This window comes from Gadus chalcogrammus, chromosome 11 (genome assembly GCF_026213295.1).
Source record: "Gadus chalcogrammus isolate NIFS_2021 chromosome 11, NIFS_Gcha_1.0, whole genome shotgun sequence".
Lineage (NCBI taxonomy): Eukaryota > Metazoa > Chordata > Actinopteri > Gadiformes > Gadidae > Gadus > Gadus chalcogrammus.
The window spans coordinates 1,475,456-1,496,780 of NC_079422.1; the positions used below are offsets into that span (position 1 = coordinate 1,475,456).

A 21,325-nucleotide genomic window follows, 5' to 3' on the forward strand; every position below is an offset into this window, starting at 1 on the left:
GTAGGCATCGGGGATGTTTGTATACACTTTGTCCAACATTCTGTCCCCTCTGGTCGGGCAGGAGACATGTTGGTGGAACTTGGGGAGTACTGACTTCAGGTTTGAATGGTTAAAATCCCCTGCAGCAATAAATACCCCTTCTGGGTGAGCAGTTTGTTGTGTGCTAATAGCAGAATGTAGCTCTTTCATTGCTAGTTTGGCATTAGCATCAGGGGGTACGTAAACGGCCATAATAACAATGCATGAGTGTTCTCTGGGTAGGTAAAAAGGCCGGCATTTAACAGACAGATATTCCAGGTTCTCAGAACAGTGACTCCCGATCGTGACAGTGTTTATGCACCATGCGTTGTTGATATAAATGCATAAACCACCGCCTCTGGTCTTACCGGAATCTTCAGTTGATCTGTCAGCTCTGAACATAGTCCGCCCCTGTAGTTCAATTGAAGTGTCCGGGATGCGGTTGTTCAACCATGTTTCAATGTAGATCATTATATTGCAGTCCATAATCCGTTTATGAGAGGTAGTCCAGAGCCGTATTTCATCCAGTTTATTCGCCAGTGAACGCACATTGGCTAGGAACAAGCTTGGTAGTGGTAGCTTATGCGGGGTTAGCCTTAGCCTAGCTCGTAAACCACCCCGCTTCCCCCGCTTCTGTTTACGTTCCCGACGCCGCCTCCGGGCCCTCTTTTCCGGGAGAGCTGGTATGCTGGACCACGGTGCTCTGGCTATCTCCGTTGGAAGTTGAAAATCTTGAAAAACTTGGTATAAGTCGCTTGTGCAGGAAGCATGGATATCCAAAAGTTCTTGTCTACTGTACAATATGTTCCCATAGTTGTAACGTGTGAAGATCGCAACCAAAAACAAACAAACACTCATTAATTTGCACAAACTGGGGAGATGCAGAGCCTCGCGCTGTACTCGCGACGCCATCAAAGCTTGATGTGCTTGACACCTGCCTGTGCCATTGATGAATTACATTGGAGAATTTCTCACTGGGGACAGTGTTTCCAACACACACGGCGGGGCGGGTCAGCGAGGTGCAAACACACAACCTCCTGCATCCGCAGCAAAGAGCTACACTAATTAACTACAGCCAGAAAATAATGTGATCCATATGGACAATTCTAGAACTTTGGGACCCTCACCTTATGTGTGTACCCTCAAATATTATTTTATTGGACTAATTAGTTTGGGGTACATAACATTTATTGACCATAGACTCTATTGAGGTTGGTCTTTCATTAATCACATGGTATGTTGTGTAATGTGTTTCTGAGAATTACCTGGGTTCCCGCTGTCATTGGTCCATCCTGTGTGCCCAAGCCTCGTTCATACAGCCTGAAAGGAGTCTTCATGTCTCTCCTACTTCCTGTGCCATGGGGGGAATGTATTTTAAAAACACTCGCAAAAAAAAACACTTGCAGTTGACCACCGGGCAACCCCTCTGTCTGGCACCAGGACTGTAAGGTACTAGGCCAGAGCCTGGAACTAGGCCAGGGCCTGCACCAGGGTCCAGTGATACCCTGGTCTCTGGAAGCCAGAAGAACCCTCCAAAGCACAAGAAAACTGAAGACTGAGACGGAAGACAAACTAAGAGAGCTATGGAGATAGATGGGACAAATAGACAGACGTACAGATAGATAGGTAGATACAGACAAACAGACAGACAGACAGACAGACAGACAGACAGACAGACAGACAGACAGACAGACAGACAGACAGACAGACAGACAGACAGACAGACAGACAGACAGACAGATAGATTTACACAGATAGGATGGAATAGATAGATGGATGTTAATCGGAGCTCGGCCATGGCTTGTCATGGGTATTGTGTTCCTGTTTCGGTTTATCCTCATAATCACACTGAACTTTGTGCTTGGCCCACTGGGTCTGGCAGGCTGGAGTCCTCCCGTTGGTGTGGGTTGATTGCTATATCATTAAAGTGCATGACCTCTACATCTCAAGCTCAATGTGCCCAGCTGATGGATCTGTACAGGCTTCATGCTACATTACCAGTGGATTGGTCACGGCTGCAAAAGCAGCTCTTATCCTGAGACTCCCTGGGTTCATACTCTACACCCTAGCCAATGGAGCTTAGGCCCAACCATGGCTGAGGCCCCAAGTCACCATCACCTCCACCCCTCTGGGGGCCCTACGCCAGCTGGGGACACCACTGCTCTGGGTGGGTGTGCCCAAGTCCTGTGTGATGTGACATGTGTGTGCCGAATGGTGGCCTGCTGTGGTGCTTCTCTTGGACACTGCTCCCCACCCCGCACACCCCTATACAGATTGTTTACATGTCCCACTCACCCGCACCATAGCTCAGCTCTGGAACTCTAACCCTATGGTCCAACCCGCCCAAACCCTGCCCATCCCTAAATACATGTAAGCATCCAACTTGTGTGTTCCAGGCTGAAACCTAACCGATAATTTAAACAAAGCCAAAGCAGCTTCACTATTTGTATCGGCGTGATGGTAGTCTCACTGATCACCATTGTAACAGCTCTTACAGCGTCAGGCAACTGAGGAAAATCAAAGAGGCGCTCATTAGCGTCACAGTAAGGAAACAAGGCTGAGAAAAAAGTTCTCGAGAAACAGAGGAGAGAAGGCTGGGGTTTATTAAGCATAATTGTCGTATGTAACCGATATGTTAGATTGAGACGATAACTTCACAGTTACCGTATGGCTACACATGGCAGTGGCAGCTGAGAGGTTATTATTCCCTATAGCATAAGGAGAGGAGTGGTCACGCAGCTAACCTTCACAGAGAGCGGAAAGAGGCAGCGCTTAGAGGCAGCGCTTAGAGGCAGAGCTTAGAGGCGGCACTCAGAGGCGGGCGCTTGGACCACCACCACCACTATGTTGCTGTTTCCACCACCTGACCCACAGGCCTGCATTCTGAGCTCCACCAGTGTGTTGTTTAAAAGGCCTATGGAATGTGGAACAAATCCCCTGAGCTTTATTGGCCTGAGCCAGCTCCCTATTGGCCGGGCTTAAGAAACGGGGGTCCTGCGCGGGAGCTTACAGAATTTCACATTGAGGCCAGAAACAGAGGAACATCCTGTTCTTGAGACGTATGTCCCGCCAAGGCTTTCATATGCCATGGATGGTGCTGGCGTCCATGTGTGTCTTTGTGTGTGTGTGTGTGTGTGTGTGAGTGTGTGAGTGTTTGTGAGTGAGTGTGTGTATTTGTGTGTGTGTGTGTGTGTGTGTGTGTGTGTGTGTGTGTGTGTGTGTGTGTGTGTGTGTGTGTGTGTGTGTGTGTGTGTGTGTGTGTGTGTGTGTGTGTGTGTGTGTGTGTGTTTATGTGGGTGTCTATTAGCTTGATTTGGTTGTGCATGTTGGTGTGTGTGAATTTGTGTGTGTGTGTGAATTTGTGTGTGTGTGTGTGTACATTTTTGTGTATTTGGTTGTGCATGTGGGTGTGTGTGAATGTGTGTGCTTCTAGAGTATACTGAGTTGACTTCAAGTCAGCCAAGACTGTGTGGTTTTGCATTTGTCTGTGCTATATCATATCCCCTCACATTTGTAAAAGTTCATTTTTTGTGTAAACCGTCAAACAACTCTGAGCACCACAACATCACACAGTTCCACCCAGTCTGTCCAAAGAGCATTACATGAAAGCATTGCATTACGTGCTTGTTTACACACAAGCACTAGTACTCATATTCACACACCCACACACAGTCTGCAAAGGGGGTAAGCTGGTGCATACCTGTAATGTACATCAGATTGTGTACATGATAATTGAAAGCATATCCTTGAATGGCTAGATGTTTTTTTTTCTTCTTTTTTTTTGTGGTCTGTTTTGACCACGTCATTTAAAATTGCAGTTTTTTTTTTTTATTATATTTCTTTGCAGAGATTGCATTCATAACATTGTTAACAAGTTATTTCTTGTTAATGATTACAGAGAATAAAAACAGTATAAGTGTCTGTTCGTAACCAGCAAAACCGTAATAATAAAAACCGTAACTACACCATTCTTTACAAGTCAAGAGGGCTAGGTGTTTGTTACTTGTTGTTGCCATTGGTTTTAGGCCACCTGAAATGCTATGGATAAATTATAAAAAAGTATCAATAAAATATATTTGATTGATAGAGAGAGAGAGAGAGAGAGAGAGAGAGAGAGAGAGAGAGAGAGAGAGAGAGAGAGAGAGAGAGAGAGAGAGAGAGAGAGAGAGAGAGAGAGAGAGAGAGAGAGAGAGAGAGAAAGAGAGAGAGTTAATGGACAAGGCTGGAGTCTGTTCAGCGATGTTAAGTATGGAAAGATTATGTTCTGATGGAGCTGGACACAGTGCTATCTCAGCTGATGCTTCATGCTCAGCCCCAGCTTTTATGATCGGGAGAGTTCAAGTCAATGGAAATGGCTTTGCATCATTCTTACACCTTTACGCTTATCCTGAATGCCACGATCTATGAATATATAAAAAGGAAACCCCTCTGTCCCTCTACAGAACGCCACACTCCAACTTTTACTTTTGAGGTAGACTGCCGACTAGTTTGTGACATCCCACTGTGCTATGCACATGTATCACCTGCTCTGTACTTAGGGCATTACAGAGAAGCTCTTTCCTCTGCTAGTCGGTTTTGGAAACTCCAGTCTGGTAAACCATTCTGGACAGTCCAAATCTTCCCTGAGTAGGTAAGCATAAAGTAGTATTTCAGCCCATATAATGACAACAGCATAAAAAATTGGATACTTGTCTCAGTAATTCTAATGTCTCTTAGCAGCGAGTATTGTACTTGGCTGTGATTATGTTTCTGAAGTCCTTGTGAATCCACTGTATTGTTTGTTTTATTGCCTCTCCTTGGTAATTATCTCATTCCCTGGCTGTGGAGAATGTGGCTTTCTGGCTCTGGGCGCCGTATTTGCCCTCCCCGAAAAGGACAGAGAGTTGTAGTCTGGTCAGCCCGTTTGAGATAGGCTGGCTGATCTACAGTTGTTTCTCTCCCTCTTGCATGAGAAGAAACGGGTTGTGAAATTAGTCCTCTTGTTTTCTGCTTCCCATTTCATCTGAGCCAATAGCCCCTGTTTTTCCACCCCTCCTTTCTCTCTCTCTCTCTCCCTCCCCTCTCCCTCTGTCTCCAAAAGCTCACAGTTCACATCTGGTTTTGAGTCAAGGCCAGGTTGTTTTTTTCTGGAATGGAGGGATTTTTATTTCTCAATGACTCCAGCGGCTCTCCGGTTTCAAGGCATTGGTAATGAGAACGAATTATGTTTGTTTTTAAAGTGCTGTTCACTTTTATCCACTACGCTATCCAACAAGCCTCACTTTCATCATGTCAAAGACAATAATCCCTCATCAGTGTCCAGATGTAGCTTTGGTAGGTTGTTCACCCGTCATCGAGCGCTTCCTTTGGTCACCTTCATCAGTGTCAGGTGAAATCATTGTTTCCAGAAACTTCCCTGCCAGAGAGGTCACCATCACCCACTATTATTCATGAGACAGTTTTCTTAGAACCTGATCTGAAAATGAATAATATTTGTGGTGAATCTTGTGGCGTATCTTGGAATGAGGATAAATAAAACATGAGATTGTTTTGAAAAAGTGGAAAGAGATATTATGTAGTCGTGCTAATGCTATATTCAAGTTTAGTTTTTTAAGTTGAGCTAATTATTAGATTAGATTAGACTTCTTTATTGTCCTTGTTCAACAGAGTTAATCAACGAAATTAAGTTTAGAGCATCACCACTGGCATAGTATATAAATATAAATATATTAATAAATAAATAATAAATAAATAAATAAATAAATAAATAAATAAATAAATAAAAAAAAATAAAAAAAAATAAGAATAATAACATGAATGAGAATGCAGAAAGTCCAGTCCATAGTTGTGATGTGTGAGAGTGAGAGGAGGGGGGCGGGGGGGGGGGGAATAGTGTACAGTGCAGCAATGCAGTCCAGTTCACAGTTATTGAGTGGGTGAGTTATAGTGGGAGTTATATGACAGAGGGCTTGGGGGTGGGGTGGGGGCTTGGGGGTGGGGTGAAGGGGTGCGGGGGGCAGGTTGTTCGTTCAGCAGTCTGACAGCCTGTGGATAGAGGCTATTGGTCAGTCTGCTGGACCTGGAGCGGATGGAACGGTATCTCCGTCCGGAGGGTAGTCGCTGGAAGAGATGGTGCGCTGGGTGGACCTGGTCCTTTAGGATGTTGTTCACCCGGCGTAGGCAGCGGGAGGTGTAGACTTTGGAGATCTCTGGGAGGCTCTTCCCAATGATCCTCCCCGCAGCCTTGACCACTCTGTGGAGGGCCTCCTTTTCGGCCCTGGTGCAGCTGGAGAACCACACCATTAGTCCGTAGGTGAGTACGCTCTCTACTGCGCAGTGATAGAAGTTGACCATCAGTCCCTCCGCGTATTCCCCTCTTCTGCAGCCACGCACAGCGTCTCCTCCTCCACTTCTCAGCCTCAGGAGTGCTGGATGGTGATCTGGTGATCTCGGCTGGGATGGTGAAGTCCGCTGGGAGTTGGCGAAATGGAGCGTTGTTGAGCTTTAAAAGTTAATTTCGGCTGTACTTCATTGTCGGGGTTTGAAAGCAGTGTGAAAAGCTGTGTGGACTAATATTAAGTGCTACCAAAAATTACAAAAAAACGCGCCAGATTTTGGGAGCTCTGGGCCGTTGCAACTATGTGCGCCGCCGCCATGGCAACAAAGCCATGTCAGCTGTTCTGTCTGCTCGATAGGCAGTGCGGCCATCTAGCTCAATAGCCGAGTCCGGGGTCTTGTTCTCCAGCCAGGTTTCCGTAAAGATTAAGCTGCAGCAGTTCTCGATGTGTTTTTGTGAAGCTAGTTCCAGTCGGATCTGCAGCCGCGCACAGCGTCTCCTCCTCCGCTTCTCAGCCTCAGGAGCGCTGGATGGTGAAGTCCGCTGGGAGTTGGCGAAATGGAGCGTTGTTGAGCTTTAAAAGTTAATTCCGGCTGTACTTCATTGTTGGGTTTGAAAGCAGTGTGAAAAGCTGTGTGGACTAATATTAAGTGCTACCAAAAATTACAAAAAAACATGCCCGTTTTGGGAGCTCCGGGCCGCTGCAACTATGTGCGCCGCCGCCATGGCAACCAAGTATAAGTAGTGTAAGTATAATAATTATATAGCTTATTGTAAAACTAAACCATCCACTGGTTCCGAAACCAACATCACTTTAAAATGATACCAGTCGGCATCAAAGATGTATTCAGGTTTCTTATTCTGTCCCGCAGTGTGCCTGGACTGGCAGACTGACCCCCTCAGATGATCGGGAGGCCAAGTCATTTAAAACCTGGTCTATAAACTGTAGAAAATGAGATTCTCAAGCTATAGTTAAAGTAAACTCTATGTTTTAAAAAAGCAACGTCAAAATATTGTGAATACTTAAGGGATTGACTCAAAAGGGGGGGGAGGAAGCTAGACTGCTGATGGATGTCTGATGTCACCTGCTTGAGGAGCTCTGGTGAAGCTTCTGGTTCCTCTATCCCACATTAAGTCCTGCCAGGAGGCCGTGGCTGCAGGGAGGCACAGACATATTAGGCAGGAACAAACACCCAGCTCCACTCTGTCTGCCTATTATGTAAAGGTGTCTCGCAGAGAGATAAAGATTGAGTTGCGCGCTGTGTGGCTGTCATCACAGATATCCGTTTTTTTCTGTTTTAGAAGACAGTGGGAATATAGTCCGTCTTTGTCTCCCGTCATTTATTTCTTCAGGTGTTGCTTTGCTGGTGAAATGTTTTGTTTTGTTTTCTCAACACCAACCTCTGTGATGAGGTTTTCTATATAATGGGCTGTAGTTAGGGTTGATGGGGTATGAGCTGAGAGAAATGTTTTAATATTGTCCTGTAATGGATATTACACAGGTGGATAAGTGCAATTGTAAGAGAAAGAGCTCATACTCTTGGTAAACCCTTCACAACTCTACACTATACCACAAAGGTAGTGGGGAGACGCTGATGGTAAGTGAGAGAGCATGGCCCTGATCCAGTGGAGGTTGATTACACATGAGGAGTCAAGGCCAACACTGTGGGTGACTGGGCTGAGGGTGTTGATTCTGTGTTGAGTCGCAAACTACAGACTGTGGTCCAGTCCCAGCCAGCTCTCTTATTAGCTCCCCTATTGGATGTAATGAGCGCAACCAGAAAGCTGCCTTTGCTGAAAGTTCAGGTGAATCCCCTGTTTCAGCTCCCATTCCAATACCATGAGATTTAAAAAAAACCTTTGGCTGAGAGTTCTAGAAAGTATTGGTGTGTGTTATACCCATGGTAACGACCCATGGGGAGAGACCATCACCTGCGCTCGGAGCAGAGAGAACTGTTTGACAGAGACTGGCATCGGATTTGACGCCTGTTTTCTCTAAATGAGACATTTTAGTAACAGTGACAGAATGGCATAGATGACTGTGTTGATGATCTTATCTTATTAACACATTTTACCAACAAATAAAAAAATAAAACGTTTTGGGGTTCACAGGCTCTTTCAAAAAGGGTTCAGAGAACAATCCCAAAGAAACACAGAGCATGTGCTTTTTTAAACCAGATGTGTAAGCGTCAGCCCTCGGTCGGGCTCACCTCATTAGAGCCTTTGATTGACTGCTGCCAGCCTGTGGTTTGATTTGCAAATGTCTGTTCTCATTGTGAGGCCTGTCTTTCATTTCCAGAGGTGCTTACCTAGCGCTGCATCCCCACGGGAGGAGGAATAGAAGAATCAGTGGTCTCTGTGATGTTTCTCGGAGCCATACAACAGTTTGTGTGTGTGTGTGTGTGTGTGTGTGTGTGTGTGTGTGTGTGTGTGTGTGTGTGTGTGTGTGTGTGTGTGTGTGTGTGTGTGTGTGTGTGTGTGTGTGTGTGTGTGTGTGTGTGTGTGTGAGAGAACTCCCTCTCCCTTACACACCGCCCTTCATTAGGGGATTGTGCTACAAAACCTGAGATAAAAGCACACCCAGCGCTGGAAGGAAGCAACAACTATGGCAACAGAAACCTTAAAGAGATGGAAACTCTGTGTGTGTGTGTGTGTGTGTGTGTGTGTGTGTGTGTGTGTGTGTGTGTGTGTGTGTGTGTGTGTGTGTGTGTGTGTGTGTGTGTGTGTGTGTGTGTGTGTGTGTGTGTGTGTGTGTGTGTTCTGAGACCTGATTAAAGACAGCTGCCGGGTTGGGGCCCAGGAAGAGGTGCCTCCACCTCTCCGAGAAGCCTTTCATAGCCTTGTATAAAAACCTCCATCTCCACCTCTCCCACCGAGCACCCAGGAACTTGTAACGAAGCCCTTACCCCATCAGGAGGATCTCCTCCTCCTCAACTCCACCCTCTCTCCCCCATCTCCTGTCCTCCTTATCTTTCTCTTGACTCACTAACTAGCACTTCTTGCCTTCTTCCCCCCCCCATCACCTCATCCCTTCTCTCTCTCTCTCCTGCTCTCCCTTCATAGTCTCTTACTCCCTCTATAGTGTCTCTCTCTCTCTCCCCTGCTCTCCCTCCATAGTGTCTCTCTCCCTTCAATGTGCCTCTCTCCCTTCATAGTGTCTCTCTCTCTCTCCTGCTCTCCCTCCATAGTGTCTCTCTCCCTTCAATGTGCCTCTCTTCCTTCATAGTGTCTCTCTCTCTCTCCTGCTCTCCCAGTCTATAGTGTCTCTCCTGCTCCCCTCCGTAGTGTCTCTCTTTCTCCTGCTCTCCCTTCATAGTCTCTCTATCCCTTCATAGTCTCTCTCTCCCTCCATAGTGCTTCTCTCCCTTCATAGTGTCTCTCTTTCTCTCCCTCCATAGTGTCTCTCTCCCTTTGTAGTGTTTCTCACCCTTCATAGTGTGTCTCTCTCTCCTGCTCTCCCTTCATAGTGTCTCTCTCGCTCCATAGTGTCTCTGTCTCTCCTGCTCTCCCTTCATAGTGTCTCTGTCCCTTCGTAGAGTCTCTCTCTCTTCATAGTGTCTCTCTCTCCTGCTCTCCCTTCATAGTGTCTCTCTCCCTTCGTAGTGTCTCTCTCCCTTCATAGTGTGTCTCTCTCTTTAAAGTGTCTCTCTCCCACCTGCTCTCCCTTCATATCGTCTCTCTTCCACCATAGTGTCTCTCTTCCTTCATAGTGCCTCTCCCTTCGTAGTGTCTCTCTCTCTTCATAGTGTCTCTCTCCTGGTCTCCCTCCATAGTTTCTCTCTCCCTTCATAGTGTCTCTCTCCCTTCATAGTGTCTCTCCCTCTCCCTTCATGGTGTATCTCTCTCCCCCGCTCTCCCTTCATATTGTCTCCCTCCATAGTATCTCTCTCCCTTCAGTGTCTCTCTCTCCCTTCATAGTGTGTCTCTCCCAGTGTCTCTATCGCTTCATAGTGTCTCTCTCCCTTCATAGTGTCTCTCCCTTCAACAGCGAGAGAGAGACAGACACAGAGACACAGACAAAGATAGAGAGAGGTTTGTTGGGGGAGGCGGTATTTCACCTAAATGCACACAGATGTGCAGACCTTGTTTTTAGCCTCAGCCTCTGTTGAAGGTATTGAAGGTACATTATTTTGTTTTTCTGGTGCAGGTCTAATTTCCATACACATGCTCTATTCAATCTGGTGGGATTTCATTTCAAAAAGCTTAGTCAAGTTTACTGTAGTTGAGATTACTTGAATGAGATGAATCTTTTTTATGTGTGTGTGTGTGCGTTCCTTTGGTCCTCCGAACAGGCACTTTTGAATGAAGATCTCCTAAATGAGTAGTGGTTCAGCTTTATGCAGTCTAAAGAATATCTATGTGTGCCAGCAAGACTATCCAAAGGGATATCCAGGATTTGGATATCCACTATCCAAACCCTGTGTAGTTCTCTCCCCCTCGCCTTTAGCTTTACAGCTCCATGGAATTGTGTATTTAATCAGTTCCATACAGTACCCCCACAGCAATCCCCCCTCTTCTAGAAGTTTCCATCTGGCCATTTTCGTACAACTTTTTTCTCTCTATTATGGATCAACTATTTAACTGTTCCAATGCAATGTTTCCAGTATACAATTCAACCTATCAAACTATTTACTCAACTCATCGTGGAGGTTTTCTACGAAATAACTCAAAGTTTACTCTGCGTTCCCTGGAATATGAAACAATATTTAATTGAAAAGGGCATTCTGCCGAAGAGGGTTCAAAGAGAGACCTATAAACTGTTAACTTCTTAGTCATTTAGCAGAAACTTTAATCAGAAGTGACCGACAATGAATTGAGCTACATCAGGAGCAGGTAGGCCTGAAGGCCTCTTCATATCTCAAGGCTGACCACAGCTAGGCTACGGACCATGGGGCAATCAGAAGAACCACCTTGAGAATATCCTATCAATGCATTGTCCTTCCCTGGGTTGACCCACCATGGTGGTGATCTCTGTGATGGACGTGATCCTGCTGTGTGTTGGATCGGTGGCTTGCTGCAGACAGCCTAGAACAACAATATGCGCTGGTCACCTCAGAGACTCACTGGAGCCTCCTGCCTGTCGCCCGTCTTTCTTCTCATCTGCGCAGGAAAGGCATTGAAGCTGAGATTGTTTGTTTTTCTACCGTGTCTGTGGTCAGCTCACCACATACCTACACCCCCCCACTAACATCCAGCCCCCATCTCTTCTTTCTGTGTCTCAGGGGCTTGCACACGGTGACCTGAGGGAGGGCCCATTTGTAGAACATCCCTGTCCCCTAGAGGGTGAGTTGGAGAATAGGATTATTTCTAGTGCTCCTTGATGATTAGTTAGCCGTGGACAGCAGCTATTCAGTGTCATTCTGTCTCTGGTATTAATGTAGAGATAAGATCAACTAAATAGCATTAATAAATCACTTATGCTTGAATGCATTGTGATTTATCATTCAAAGTCAACATTGACTGTAAGATGATTGAAGATTTATACTAAAGATATGTTGTGTTTTGTTGTTTGACAGTGGTGCTGCCTCCAGAGAAGGGGGAGGGCTGTGAGAGTTACCTGCAGTACCTCCGCTCAGCAGAGGGGGAGCGGGAGGTCCTTCTGCAGGACACCAGCAAAGCTCCAGGGAAGAAACGCATCAGTCTTAATGTGAGAACCCACCATAAACTTAATGGTGACAACACACTGCATCCCTTAAACATACACATACTAATACTTTAATACTTTCTAATAATACTTTTCTTATTTTTTTCAAATCCATCTGGAACAACTAATAAATTAACTTTACACTTCTATTTTTATTTAATTTAAGTTGCTCATTTATATATTCCTGGACATTCTTGCCTGTAGAGTTGGAAAAGCTGTTGTTGTTGCACTGTTTTTTTAGCCTGAAGACAAACTGTTCCGTGAGAACTCCTACAGACACTTAGAAGACTTTGTTGCTCAGAACTTGTTTTATAAATGGATAGGTGTTTTTAATTGAAAAGTATCAGCTAACCTCAAACAAAAACCAAATGACAGGAGAAAGATAAGGTGAAATCAAATGATAATCCAAATCTTGAATACGCTAACAGGATTTGGAATGTAAAGTGTCCCTTGAAGACAGCAACCGACAAGAGTGGTTCTTCACCCTCTATGACTTTGACAACAGTGGCAAAGTTCATAAAGAGGTATTCACAAGAATCTCTAAATGTCCTTTTAGATATTTTTTTAAGTTGTTTTACAAAGCATCGCCTACAGTTTTCTCATTTTCTACGGCGTGGATGCACATAATTATTTCAAGCTATCAAACTCTATGGAATGGCTACTTTCCCTAATTTTTGTACTTCATGATCTACTTCACCTTGCAGGACATGTCCAACTTGATGCACACCATCTACGATGTGGTGGACGCCTCGGTTAATCACTCGTGCCAGAACAAGAGCAAAACGCTGCGTGTCAAACTGACCGTTTCTCCGGAAAATAGATCCCATAGAAGGGACAATGGGACAGGTGAGAAACCAGTGAAAGGACTCGAGGCATCCTGATGCTGCACGGCCTATGAGGATTGAATGTGGATGGGGTGGATGACTACAATACTACAGGTCTGTTCATTCTAGTGTCTGCCCTCCTCAGAGCGTGAGCAAGGTCGCTGTCACCAGGAAGAGAGTCGCTACGCAGACAAACGACTCTCGGATAACATCAGGTCAGTACAGCACTAGTACACACACACACACACACACACACACACACACACACACACACACACACACACACACACACACACACACACACACACACACACACACTCTAAAAGGTTCCAACACAGTTGAGCAGGATCATTGGTGTGGTGGCAGTGGTGGTAATGTAGTGGTTCTGGGTTTAATCCAGGCATTTTGCGTAAGGGTTATGGTGGTCTGGTTGGTCTGCTAGATTACAAAAATACCTGAATAGGAATAGTTACAATTGTGTTTGTTCTGTCCAATAAGAGCGCAGCAGAGTTTGGAGCCCCTGCCTCCTGATGGCCAGCACTACTGTGTTGATGAGAACACAGAGAGAAGGAACCACTACCTGGACCTGGCTGGGATAGAGAACTACACATCCCGCTTTGAAGGTCAGCCGAATCCCTTGGTTATGCAATAAAAATCTCTTTTTGGCATGACTACATAACATATCTGCAGTAGAAGCAGTTTTTTTTTTTGCATCTGCCAGACTCTGAAAACAAAGACTGAAAAACAATTCCTCCCCTGTAATTTGACAATTACTGTTGGTTGAGCAAAAGGATATATGGCAAGAGTTGGGACTTCTGGACATGGGACATTCCCCCATTAAAACCACACAGGTTCCAATCAAAACAATATATTTGGATGGAGTGGTGGAACTAGCAGTTTCAGAAAGTAAAAGTTCATGCCGGTATTTTGAGTACAGGGTCTTGTTTAGCAAATTGACACAAGCCAAAGCTGCCTCTGAAAGACGTTCACACATATTACTTCCTAAAAGCCTGTCCCCATGTGCTTATAGATTCATATTGGTCAGCGAGAGTTGAGCACCAGGGGAAACCAGAAACAAAGACTTTTACTTTCTAAAAACCTGTCCCATGTGGTTGGATGTTCATATCCAGGATTAGACTATTGACCAAAGCCACAAAGGCCTATGCATTCTATGCAACCGAAAACTGGCATTCAAGGCATTGCTTTTCATATTTTTTATAAATTCAAGGTACCTGACCTTTGATATTCAAGTTTGTTGAGTGTAAGCACCCTAATGATCCAAAAATATATATAACAAATAATCCATAGAAATCTATGAATGTAATTATTAAGAGGCTGGAATGGAAAGGGATGCTGTGTCTTGAGCAAATCAACCTCACCATTGTAGATTAACATTTAGGAGATGTTATAACTCTAACTCGGTAAGCCCTGTACTTTTTCAAGAGTTTCTTCATGTTTCAGAGCCCCAGTGATTCCTGTTGATTATAAGTTTCTGTTCATTCAATTGCTGGGGTTAACTTGAGGTGTTTGATTTGATTTGCAACGTTTTTCCACGCAAACTCCAAGCCTTGTGACCTAAAACCATTTCCTCTTCATCCTTGTGTCCAGGCACCACCACCCCTCCCCCTCCCCCCCAGAAGGCCCCGGTCCGCAGCCCCCAGTCCCAGAGCTGCTCGCGCTCCCAAGAGCCTGTGGCGCACGCCGCCCACCACCGCCGCTCGCAGGTTATCGGCGACAGCTACAACCCAGTGGAGCCTCGGGGCAAGGGCGCACACCTCCTCAGGTCCCCCAAGGGGGCTTACAAGGGTGGGACGGGGGCGAACGGGAGCAGCAGACCAAGCAAGTGTCACGGCACGCACCCATCCACGCTCCACGGGGGGCAGGATGTGTATCACCTCCCTCACCACAACAACATGGGCCACCCCCACCAGCCACAGCACCCCCTGCAGTACAGCCACAGCAAACGCCTGAGGGCCAGGACAAGAGAAGCACTCCCCAACGGCAGGACCCCTCTGTCCCCTCCATCCCAACCCCACCCCGAACAGACCCGGCACCAGCCCCAGCATCACCCCCCCATGCCCTCAGTGCTGCCTGCCCTTGAGAGAGAGCACCTCTCCAGCCCCCCTGTAAGCCCCGGAGTGGTGGTGCCCCTGGTCCAGAGGCACGAGCACCACCATCACCACGAACACCACCACCACCACCACTATCACCATTACCATCAGACATGAACTAAGCTAACACCAGCCCCAGGGATCAACCACCACACCCGACGTAAAGGAGTCCATCGCGCCACCAGAAATGTCTGCATTAATGGCAAACTGACGTGTCGCGGCTGTAAACCTTGTTTGCAAGCTATCCAGTGAAATATGGGAATGAAACCTAGACCTATGAAGAGAATGGGGTGTAGCGTGGAGAATATTGGACTGTATGATATGTTTCTGTAGGAAATTGTCTATTATGAAAGTTGTACGGTTCTGTATGAAATTGTAACATTTGCTTTTCCGACTGCTCTGTTTGTGTACGATCTCATAAAGGGACAGATATGCAGATAGCAGTATTGAGGTATTTGGAAATATTAAGTGTATCCTTCTTGATGCTGTTAATATAAAGTGCTTGTCCGAAGAAGTTGTGCGTCACGTAAGAGATGTGTTACGAGACCTTCAGAAACCGTGGATCTCAGGTGTTCAGGTGCTGCTGCTCTTAAGCTCTTCAAAGTTGCTTTTCTCATCTTCTGGGTCTTCCTACTGTGGACTTAAGGGACTCCCTCCGAAGAGAAGAATTAAATCACCACTGCCAATTTAAACACATTTTACTGTATAATTATTCAACTGTATATGCATACTGCATCGGTATAAAATGCATATAAGTATTTTGTCTTTTATATATTTTAATAAATATATATCATTAATCTTTGCCGTGGACATGGTGATTCCAGATTCGCTGAGTTGAGAAGCCCCTGGAGCAAGGTACGTTTTAGAGCAAGGTACGTCTTGTTACTCTGTTTTCTGGGAATAATTGACGCAAGCAGAAACCAGAAAACAGGCCGTTTTTTCGTTTTTTCGTTTTGAAAAGAAAACGAAAATGTAAATTTCAGTTCGTTTATTCGTTTTTTGGTTCTTACTGAGCGAAACGAATATACCACTCAATATCTGGTTTCCGCCGGTGGGCGGGTCCTCTTATTGGCTAGCGCGCTTCGTTGCCCTGTGCTCTTCATAATAAAAGTTCTTCCGTTTGATAATGTCGACAAAAATATTACTGTAGGCTATCATAGACACTAGCAGACACAGAGGACCACACCACCCACAGTCAAGAATGACACGGCTTCAAATAACAATAATAGTATTCATAATCATTTGAAAATGAGAAGTTATGAAGTTATGATGACTTCAGTGCAGTTGATGTTTAGCCACAGTTAATACATGCAGAGCAGACCTGAGATCGCTGGCTGCTGATTTCCTCACAGCCTGAGAGCTATGAGGAATACAAGTGATCACAACACATTTCTGACAGCTGAAAATTGCGCATTTGTTGACCTTTATCCATTTAAAGTAAACAAATATTTTTTTCTTGTTGAAAGATATTTTATATTGTTTTCATATTATTATTTACTGATGGTGTTTACAGAATGCGAGTGCGTGTTATATTGAAAGCGAGGCTGGGTCTGCCTATGAATATAGTGAAAAACATTAAAAAACCTTAAAAAACTAAGTTTTTTAAGGTGCTGTACAAGCAAATCATATTGTCTACTCTGTACAGTGACAGGGAGTGTAAAGTAACCTACTTCATTCAATATCGAATAGGCCTATACTGTAGCCTACATCCTACACTATGTACAAATGGTTTTGCTCATGGCAGTTGTGACAGTCATTTTAACGTGTCAGCAGGCAAGCTTCACTCATTCCAGGATGCATTATGCGTTGTCCTATAGCCAACTCAGTCTCACCAATATGCGTACAGATCGCACGGTTTGACACTTTCAAAATGCTTGCAGTACATACGCCAAATGACCATTTCGCGTGCATATGATACGCAAAACCCAGCATTAACTACTGTGGAGGGCGGATACGTCCATTTCGCGTGCATATGATACGCAAAACCCAGCATTAACTGAATGGGAAATGCAATATTTTAGGACAGATTCACCATTAAACGTGTTTCTAATGACATTTCTAGCGAGAAATGTACTTTTTCCTTGAATAATCTTCAGTCAGTGAATGTGTATGATCTTTAGTTTTATAGTTATTAGGAAGATTTTATCGGCTCGCTCGCATGTTTCAACGACGTCAGGTTGTTAGGGACGCTGCTTTCGCTAAACTAGCAACTCACGTGTTTCCGGCTGCGTTTGTGTTATTAAACCGTTACTTCATGTAACTTTTAATGATATCATCTTGTTAGAAACACGCATATCTGAGAGCCAACCCAGTCGCAAAAAGCATACGTTGACAGTGTACGTTTTCGTGAACACTGGATTACGTCGCATTTCAACATAAAATAGCGTGTTATACACACACACACACACACACACACACACACACACACACACACACACACACACACACACACACACACACACACACACACACACACACACACACACACACACTGCTACATAAATAAATAAATACTAAGGCAGAATAAAGAATAAATTAATTCATAATCATTCAAATTCAACATCTGTTATCACAGTATAGTGGTGGAGGGATGACGTATGTTGGCCAACCCGGAAGTGAGCGTCGCCCTGGGTTCCCTTGACAAAAAGTCAACGGGTTTTTCCATTTGATTTTGGATTATTGCAGAAAAATTAGCATCTTTGAAGCACCTCCTCAAAAACTGAAAATAAATAAAAATAACTGTGCTCCAAAGAAAGAAATGTAAACCAATGCATTCCGAATGGGAGTGTTTCTCCGATTTTTCCATGCTACACAGAACGAAATGTAAACCCATGCAAATAAAGACTTCATGGTCATAATAATTTAAATATCATTAATCTCCTGAGGGTGGTATTCTATTTTTTTCAACGGGGCTGCATCCAGTCACTTGACCGTCATGGTTGCTATGGTGGTTGTTATCGACCAGCCCCTCTAATCCTTACATGGCTCTAAAAACCACGCGGCAAGTGAGCTGCCGTAAATTGTGTTGTTTTTGTCGTAAACTAGGGTCCGATGGTTAAAAAATAGACAGATATTCCAAGGTATCCTTAAAAGGCAGCTTGGGTGTTTTTATTTTCTGCAGTTTAGACTTCTTCTACAACCTATTTTTGAAAGCAAAACACCAAGCTCATTGATTTAACGAGGCAGGGTTATTTGAAACAATTTCTTAAATAAATATTTATGAGAGGTCATTCCTTCTGAGTATTCTTCCTATTTATGTCTAGTGTACAACCCTACTGTCCACAAGCATCACCCCCCCCTCCCCATATGGATTTGGAGAATTGTTGCCACGTCCCAGTGGTGGAGGTATCATATATATGAAAGAGGGCATTCAATTATACTACAATGATCAATTAGGAGGCCGAAGCCCTAAAGGAAGTGATAGGTGACTGGGTCGACAACATTTAAGTAAGCTTTACTTTGAGGTCTCTTATATATCAAAGGGTGTCTCAAAGGACGCATACGCTTCAACCTGTGGCTCCAGCCCTACAGGAAATGACTCAGCAAGTGCTCCATCTCGTTGCACCTGCACCCAGCGGCTCGCTTGCAAGATTTTGGCCTGAAGTTATTCCCAGACCTACACCGTAGCCATCCAACCTGCATATCTGAGAATCAGGCCTCTCTTTAATAATGACAAAAATGAATGAGAGAAATACACATTAACTTTTGTCTCATAAGCGGCGTGGTGCCGGCTCCTTTTGACCTTTTGACCCCAGACTTCTGGGGGAATAGCTGAATCAATTCATTAGTCAATCAGAAGCATTTAAATATCTTCCCGGTGGCGTAAGAGAGCGAACAAGGTGTCCTTCAACATCTACGCTTCCAGGCGGTTGCAACGGTGCCACACATGAGCATATTCGAACATGTTTAATGGTAGTAATTACCTGTCGAAATTGGAGGCCTTAATCAATAATGAGCAGCTGATTTGCTTCCCGATAGAAATTTGTGACAAATGACATGTTATTTAGCATCTACACGTTGAGCTGAGTCCAATGACACCAAGCATGACACTCTAGAAAATGGTAACATGTATTTTACATGGTACACCTAGGTCTAGGACAGGGGTTTTCAAAGTGTGAGAGAGTGAGCCCCCCCTCAGAGAAAAAAATTCAGCTGAGCCCCCCACCCCCCAATTTTTTTCTTCTAAATAGGCCTACCTGTGTTTTGAAAGCTATTTTAATTATTTTACACATTTCAACCATCTCCGATCATAATTTTAAAACATTTGGAACGTATTTTTGAAACATTTGAAACAAATTTTTTAACATATTTTTTAAACATATTTCTGAAACATTACATCTTTTTGCGTTTTTAAACAACAAAATGTAACAACTTTATCTAAGAATGTTTTAGCTTAACCTTTTTTAAATACATTTGAACATCTTAATCTGTGTAAACTGCCAGTTTACAGATTCATTCAGGGTCCCCGACTCGACTTTCTGAGTCGAATCAGATCTGCCTTTTCAGTCCAGAGATTCGACTATTCTGCGGGGTTTGTTTACCGGCGTTGCTATGGTGACCTCAATTATTATAACCAACTGAAAACGACGCCGGTTTGAAACTAAAACTGTGATTCTGAAAAAAGTATAAATGCTATCAAAATTCCGTTTAGATAGTATTGAAGATACAAGTGTGTAGATTTGTTTAATGGTTTGAACGATGGTAAACGGTTGAAAAAGGAATGAGTTACGATGTCTAGAAGTAGGTGTATCAGAATGGGCTGACGTCTTCAATGAAAACAGCTGAAAACGAAGCAGTATGAAACTAAAACGGTGATTCTGAAGACATTTTAAATGATATCGAAATTCTGTTTCGATATTATTGAAGATACAAGTGTGTAGATTTGTTAAATGGTTTGCACGAAGATAAACGGTTGAAAATTGATTTAGTTATGTTACTTCTACAGTTGAAGTACGACTGATGATTAGAATCATCGTCTTTCAGGGTTTTCTTCGGGTTTATTTTTTTCTCACGTCGCGCCCCCCCTGAAGAACTCTGGCGCCCCCCAGGGGGGGCGCGCCCCACAGTTTGAAAACCACTGGTCTAGGACATGATCTCGGTGTAGCAAGAGGGAGAGCTTGATCTCATTGGACTCAGCTTAACGTGTAGATGCTAAATAACATGTAATTTGTCAAAAATCGCCATCGGGAAGCAAATCTATAGCTGGTCATTATTGATAAAGGCCTCCAAAATCGACAGCTAATTACTACCCCAAAACATATTCAAATATGATCATGTGTGGCACTGTTGCAATCGCCTCGAAACGTAGATGTCAAAGGACACCTTGTTTGCCCCGTTACGCTACCGGGAAGATATTTTTATACTTCTAATGGATTGATTCATATTTTAAGGTTCTCGGAGTGAGACTTTAAGCGGCTGCAGCAGAAGTGTTGAGACGAAAGATGATATCAAGACATTTATAGAATATTCCCATTCACATTATGATTCTTCGTCATAACATCCGACCAAACATCCTTTACAGTCGAGCGAGGATTATGAAAGTCCAGGCCCCCCCTTCCTGCACTCGGGGTCCGACTGGGCCAAGTTTCAGGCAGGAAGGGCCACCCCTTCCTGCCCTCGGGGTCCCAGTTAGGCCTTAGAATAAGCTATTCAAATGTCAGGGCGGTAGGACCTTCCTATCTCAAAAACAGTTTTTCCACCACATTCTGAACCATTAGGTCTTGCAGGTAACACTTCTGAGGGGCTTTGTCCAAATGACAGTCCATTTGGGGAAACTTTTTTTCTCTAAGGGCTAGAACTCCAAATCTCGGAATGTCGTTCTCAGGGCCCCGGGAAATGTGTGTAAACATTTTAGCATCCCTAGCTATCTCGAAAAGGCCGGAAAAGGGGCGTGACCTCCAACAGTACAGTAAATGTACATAAGACAGAGGTTAGTTTCTAGTCCCCATTTTTTGTGGGATGGAGGTGTACATTTGTGGCTTAAGGTGTGTAGACACAGCTGGCCTGTGGCCACGTTTTTGAAGTCTGGGGTCAAAAGGTCAAAAGGAGCCGGCACCACGCCGCTTATGAGATAACAAAAAGTTAATGTGTATTTCTCTAATAACTTTTTGTCATTATTAAAGAGAAGCCTGATTCTCAGATATGCGTGTTGGATGGCTAGGGTGTAGGTCTGGGAAGAACTTCAGGCCAAAATCTTGCAAGCGAGCCGCTGGGTGCAGGTGCAACGAGATGGAGCACTTGCTGAGTCATTTCCTGTAGGGCTGGAGCCACAGGTTGAAGCGTATGGGTCCTTTGAGACCCCCTTTGATATATGTAAGAGACCTCAAAGTAAAGCTTACTTAAATGTTGTCGACCCAGTCACCTATTGCATCACTTCCTTTAGGGCTTCGGCCTCCTATTTGATCATTGTAGT

The 21,325-nt window shown here is 44.5% G+C and overlaps 1 protein-coding gene across 2 annotated transcripts in view; it reads left to right on the forward strand.

The window, feature by feature from the left end:
- Positions 1–15,748, forward strand: part of nkd2b (NKD inhibitor of WNT signaling pathway 2b) — a 33,700-nt gene extending 17,952 nt beyond the window's left edge. The window contains exons 4-10 of one of the 2 annotated variants that reach the window (XM_056602913.1): positions 11,557–11,617; positions 11,851–11,981; positions 12,407–12,502; positions 12,683–12,824; positions 12,948–13,017; positions 13,301–13,425; positions 14,411–15,748. In XM_056602913.1, the coding sequence (XP_056458888.1) occupies positions 11,557–11,617; positions 11,851–11,981; positions 12,407–12,502; positions 12,683–12,824; positions 12,948–13,017; positions 13,301–13,425; positions 14,411–15,030 (1,245 nt within the window). In that variant the 3' untranslated portion in view covers positions 15,031–15,748. The remainder of the gene's footprint in view (positions 1–11,556; positions 11,618–11,850; positions 11,982–12,406; positions 12,503–12,682; positions 12,825–12,947; positions 13,018–13,300; positions 13,426–14,410) is intronic. The other variant, XM_056602914.1, reaches the window with a different exon arrangement.
- Positions 15,749–21,325: the final 5,577 nt, after the last annotated feature.